This window comes from Cibotium barometz, chromosome 63 (assembly GCF_041138505.1).
Source record: "Cibotium barometz isolate CiBa-2024 chromosome 63, ASM4113850v1, whole genome shotgun sequence".
Taxonomy (NCBI): Eukaryota; Viridiplantae; Streptophyta; class Polypodiopsida; order Cyatheales; family Cibotiaceae; genus Cibotium; species Cibotium barometz.
This window is the reverse complement of record NC_141108.1, coordinates 2,061,660-2,067,311: the sequence shown is the minus strand read 5'-3', so window position 1 is coordinate 2,067,311 and position 5,652 is coordinate 2,061,660. Positions and strand designations below refer to the sequence as shown.

Below are 5,652 nucleotides of genomic sequence, written 5' to 3'. Positions count from 1 at the left end.
TCACTAATTCGGTGTTAGTCCACTAATGCTCCCTCAATTACAGCTATTATCGGTGCTAATAAAGGTGAATGAATCTCTATAATATCGGTCATAAACTCTCCAGTTACCACACTAGCGAGCATTAATCAGGCTCCTCGTTAATTAAGCACTTGATTATCTTGTATTTAGGTTAAGTTTGCTCTTATTTGCTTCAAACCTCCAGCCACATCAAAGTGTGGTTATATTATATTTATAAATATACATATTTATACATGTACATGCATATATTAATTTTGTGTTTATTAGAAAGTGTGTATACACACACCCATTAATGGAATCTGCATATTACAAAACTCTGAAAATCAATTTGCTGAAACGAAACAACACTTGCACATTACAAAATCTGAGATTACAACACCACTCAACTTAATTTGCTGACTGTGCATTTCTTGCTTCTTTTTTTCCCTTTAAAATGCAACAAGGGGGGGTATTGGTGCCCTATTATTTTGGTCTCAGTATATTTTGGTGCTACTGAGAACAGGGGGCTAAAAAACAATGCCATATGTAGTCTAATATAATCTGCTGACTTAAGAGTGGCATACAAGTGCAACACAACCAAAAAAGAACAAGGTAAGAAGCAAACGCAGTAGAATCTGAACTACACGGTTTGTTTGACACCATCTTAGTGAAGGGAACAGCAAGACCCTTGCCAATTCCCGGTTGCAACAGGGTGATCGTGTTTCAGGGAATGGAAAGGGTTGAGCTGTCCCCTTCTGTCATTGCTGGAGGCACAATATTATAATTTGGTTATGTTCAAGATGTAACCTCATGGTGAGGCATCAGATATTAGTCCATTGATAATTTGGTTATGGCGAAGATGCAACCTAATGGTGCCAGCCGGCTCGAGCCTGACTAGTTGGGGACTCGAGCCTCCTGAGTGTGGCAGGTCCCTGGTTTGGACCTTGCCACAGTAGTTTAAAAAAAGCTCACCAAGGAAAAAACCCTCATGGTGAGGCTTGCCTGGATGAAAATTACTCATCATGATCCATATAAAGACTCCGTATCATCGGTATCATCGTACAAAAAGAAAGTACCCACAAGTTAAGATATCAAATATCCTGCCATAACTTGACATTTAAGTTTGAATCAAAAGCTTGGCATGCACAAAAGCCTCATTGCTGCACCAATAGATGTGTAGACTATGTATCTTCTCTACTCATACCATTTCACAGCCTTTCTTCCATAGTAGGGCTCAGGATAGGGCAGAGCTGTAAGTGTCTGCTTCACTTTAGTCTCATACTTTTTCTCAGCAACTTTGGTATCTGAAGAAAGAACCAGTCAAACTACAAATAAACCCCACTAGCATTGTGATTTGTAACTACTTAGGAGGCTCACACATACAGCCCGCCCATTCGAGTAGTCAGAAAATCTGACACGGGAAAGGCTTGTGCCTGCTCATGAACAGGCAATCAAGCTCGCCCACAGATGCGAAAGGCGGGCTGTATGCATAGTTGGTGGATTAAACCTTTTAGTGAAGTCTAAAATGATGTGCGGTTGGAAAAAAACCTAACCTTCAAAGTCTGCTCTTTTGAGTTGTTGGGTGACAAGTTCTTCTGCCTTTCTATGCCTCACTTGAACTTCTAAATAATCCTTAACTTCCTGTTTAGACTGTTAGGTAGAGAAAAGATATATGGTGTCAAGGGCTACACATAGTAATTACAGGCAATTATCAGCAGGCAGTTGTTGATGCTTGTGTATTCAGGAAACCCCTTCCTTTCTGGATGCGTAATTTAAACATGTTGATTATAATATGGTGGAACGACCCTTTGGCGATAGAAGGGAAACGGAAGGTGTCTTCCCCTCCAAGAGAGCCTTGTGGGAGGATCTTTTGATCAAATTACACTGAATAAATAATGATAATCACACCAAAGAACCACTATCTTAGTTCAATCATTAGTGTTGTTATCATTGTACTCCCTAAGTCGCTGACGACTTCTACTCTGATGATGTGATCACTTGGAGTCATTGTGAACTCAGATTGAAGAAATGGTCAACGATTCTCCATTCTTGGTGGGAGAGGAGTATGCCTCAGTGATGGCCAGGGTGTGTACCCCATTCTGATGGTGAGGCAGATTTTCTACTAACGGTTCCTAACTGAGGCAACTACTAGTATGCCATCTTTCCCCTTCCTTGACCTAAATAGTCCAAGTTTGGTGCTGACTGACATGTGGTCTGAGACAAATGCTTCCTGCTACCCCGGGGGAGATTGGTAGGCAGAAACAATTCCATCCAGGATGAGCATGGATAGCGTTTGGGGCTAGTGTGGTTACATGCTACCAGTCTCTCCCAATGATACTTGTAGGATAGCTTTCAAGGGCCTCCTGTCCAGGCATCCCCAGAGCCCTAATGGAGGTTGGTCCTTGGGTTTTCTATGAGAATACCGCGATGGATCATGGCATTGATGCTGACAGAGGCTTTCTTTACACTAATCTCCTACGTGTGGTTCCAGAATGACCCTTCTGATCTTATCACACAGTTATGGACATTGAGGGTACACAAACCTCTCGTATGCAGTCTCTTCCTGCCCAAACATTTTTCTCCATTTGGAATAGGACACAAGGATCCTAAAAGACTGCAAAAGAGGTATATATGCTTTGAGAAGTCATGTTGATATTCTACAAAATCAAGTCCGGTTCGGATGCTAACCAGTTTCAGTTGTTCAGCTTTTTTCTGATCCTCCAGCTTGGACATCTCTGCATCTGCTTGATACTTTTCAAGCTGAGCCCATTTTTCCTCCTCTTGATCCTTCAGTAAACTCTCTGTAAACAAAGAGTAATAACAGTTCCTCATTCTTATAGAGAAAATGCCTTTCAGGAAAAAATTGCCAGTGCAGTCAAATACCTTTGAATTGAAGCTGAGCTTGGCGCTCTTCATGAACTTGATCAAGGAGTCTTTTTCTCATGTCCTCCTGATGCCGGGTTTGTTCATCTTTCTTGCGCCACCCTTCATCCACCTCGGCTTTGATGGTTGCCTCAAGCTCATCATCTTCAAACTTCTGTCGGTCTATGGCCGCTTTGAGCTGAGCTGCATAGGCTATTGCTTCTCTCCGCTGACCTTCTCGGAGCTCTCTCTCCTGCCTCTCTTCCTCTGCCTCTCTCTCTGCTACCATGGCGATCATATGGGCATCATACTTCTTCTCCTCTTGTGCTCCGGCTAGTTTCTTGGCCCTGTTGTGCTCATTGTATACCAGCATCTCTTTGGCCTTCTGGCTATCCAGCAGCCTCTGCTGGCACTGTTTCCGCTTCAAGTCTTCTTCCTCTTCCAGCCATCTTCTGTTCATATTTATCATGTCCTCTTTGACGGCCGCCCTCTCTTCTTCCCGCAGCCTCTGCACCATGGACAACTGCTCATGCAGGATGTCAATAGCCTCTTGTTTGCGAGCTTGCTGCCACTCCAATTCCTCGCGATGCAGCTCGTCTTGCCTCTGCCACTCCAGCTCCATGTTCTTATGTAGAGACTTCTCATCGTTCTTCTCCTGCACCCTCTTCTGGATGTTCTGCTCTCGCTGCCGCTTGCGTTCCTCCTCAGCCCTCATGACTGCCAGCTTTGAATTATGTATGCGGACATCGTCCGAGCTGTCCCGGAAGGCCCGTTCGAGCTGCGTTTCCGCGTATTTCTGCATTCGTTCGAGTCTCTCCATCCTCATTCTTCGGGCTTCTGCTTCTAGCCATGCCCTTCTCTCGGACAGGTTCATGTTACCAGTCTTCATCTCCTCACTGAAGGAATTATCTTCATCCTCAAGGAGTTGCTTGACCTTCTTTCTTCTGTCTAATATGACCTGTTCTCTCTGTGCCCTGATGGCTTCAAGCCTTTCGGACAATGTTCTGTAGCATGTTTTGGGCTGGTTGGATTGCTCGAATTCTGCGAGGCGCATGAGGTGCTCATAATGATGGACAGAGGTTAGCCTGTCTTTTAGTGCATCTTCGTACTGCCGGTGTTTGATGATGCGGTCTTCATTCACCGGTAGCTTCTTCGGATGGATATACATGATTTCTGGCAGACCCTCTTGAAGAGGGTTAAGTGAATTTCAGGTACAACCTGTTATGGGAAAGCCCTAATGAATGGAAGAAATACAATTATAAAATCATTAATTGTGATTTCAGAGAGCATTTATTGAAGCCGTACGACCATTTACGGAGCCGTACGATTGTATGTACAGTCCTTGTGAGAAAGATCATCGTACCAGACGCATCTGAGAGAGAGAGAGAGAGAGAGAGAGAGAGAGAGCGGGCGAGCGAGAGAGCATCACCCCATCCGAAGCGTGGCGGCCTGGAACAGGGGGGCACTAACCGTTGTCTTTTCCGATCATCGTGAAGGTTTTAACTAACTGTTGCCTCCTCGCATATACCCATTTCCCTTTCATACAATGGGGGCTTAAGGCCCACAATCGGATCTTCTTTGACAGATGGACATGTGACCACATGATTTGGTCCGCCTCATGAACTAAAGATGAGTACATTCGTTCCAAACTAGAGAATGGAAACCTGAAAAGTACTTGAACCAACCTTTCATAGGATCTCTCACGACGACTATCCTAGATGAAAGAGTACATGTATAGACCCACGAAAGAAAGGGTATGACAGTTACTAGAGGAAGAATATGCACACCGATCATCAAAGGAAGAGTATGATTTGTAGAAAGAAAGAAGGTTACATGACCAACTCAGGAAGAACCCAATTCAAATCATAATCAATCAAGCAATAAACCAATCAATCAAATTAGAGATCATCATTGGCATGTGTGGATGTGTATGTATACAGATACTCATGTGGTATTGGAATGTATGCCTTTCACTTGTTTAGGTAGATTGATGCAAATCAAAGCGTACATAGCAGTAGTAGATCAACACTACATTCTGACACTCGCTACAATGAAACATAGACAACATAATTAAATGACATAAGACTACGATACAAAATAGTGATTTTGATTGCTTTTCAACATTGTAGGATGTTATTAGAAGTGGACCTAATGGAAATTCTAAGAGTAATTATCAAGAATGATGCAAATATCTTAATTGTTGATTTCACAAGAATCATCTCACGAAATCCTTGCACATTAGCATGTTAATCAACACCAGTCTCGTTGGTGATGTTGATCATTTTGACTATGGTTATACTTATTTTGTGCATCTGTGTGTGAGTAGGGGAAAAAATGAAAAGGAAAAAGAAAAAGAAAGAGTATGCATATTAACCTATAAAAAGAATGTTACATATGTCCTAGAAGAAAGAGTACACATAGTGAACCTACTGGAGGGTGGGTATGTTGGCTGCCGCCAAAGGAAGACTATATGCACCATTCGACCAAAGACTATATGTCCTAGAAGAAAGAGTACACATAGTGAACCTACTGGAGGGTGGGTATGTTGGCTGCCGCCAAAGGAAGACTATATGCACCATTCGACCAAAAGAAGAGCAGGTTTGTAAAAATTGATGGACCAAAAGAAGGGTATGCTTGCAAAAAGTGATGGACACAAAGGGTATGTTTGTAAAAAGTGATGGACCCAAAGGAAGGGTTTGTTTGTAAAAATAAAGAAGACTAGATGAGACCAATCAAAGATGAGTACATGTGTTACAATTGGAAGAAGGGTAGGTTTGCTTGACTTACACAAGA

At 42.8% G+C, this 5,652-nt stretch overlaps 1 protein-coding gene across 4 annotated transcripts; it reads right to left on the bottom strand.

The window, feature by feature from the left end:
- Positions 1–377: 377 nt before the first annotated feature.
- On the bottom strand, positions 378–4,376 carry LOC147603563 (cilia- and flagella-associated protein 53-like). 4 transcript variants are annotated; one of them, XM_086795992.1, is made up of 5 exons: positions 4,330–4,376; positions 2,881–4,077; positions 2,686–2,798; positions 1,551–1,647; positions 378–1,301 (listed from the first exon to the last, which is right to left on the bottom strand). In XM_086795992.1, the coding sequence occupies exons 2-5, from the start codon at positions 4,025–4,027 to the stop codon at positions 1,192–1,194; spliced, it is 1,467 nt and encodes a 488-aa protein (XP_086652118.1). In that variant the 5' UTR covers positions 4,028–4,077; positions 4,330–4,376; the 3' UTR covers positions 378–1,191. The 4 variants fall into 4 exon arrangements, with proteins under 4 accessions (XP_086652118.1, XP_086652117.1, XP_086652116.1 ...); XM_086795991.1 differs by having other exon boundaries at positions 4,289–4,360; XM_086795990.1 differs by having other exon boundaries at positions 4,223–4,342.
- Positions 4,377–5,652: the final 1,276 nt, after the last annotated feature.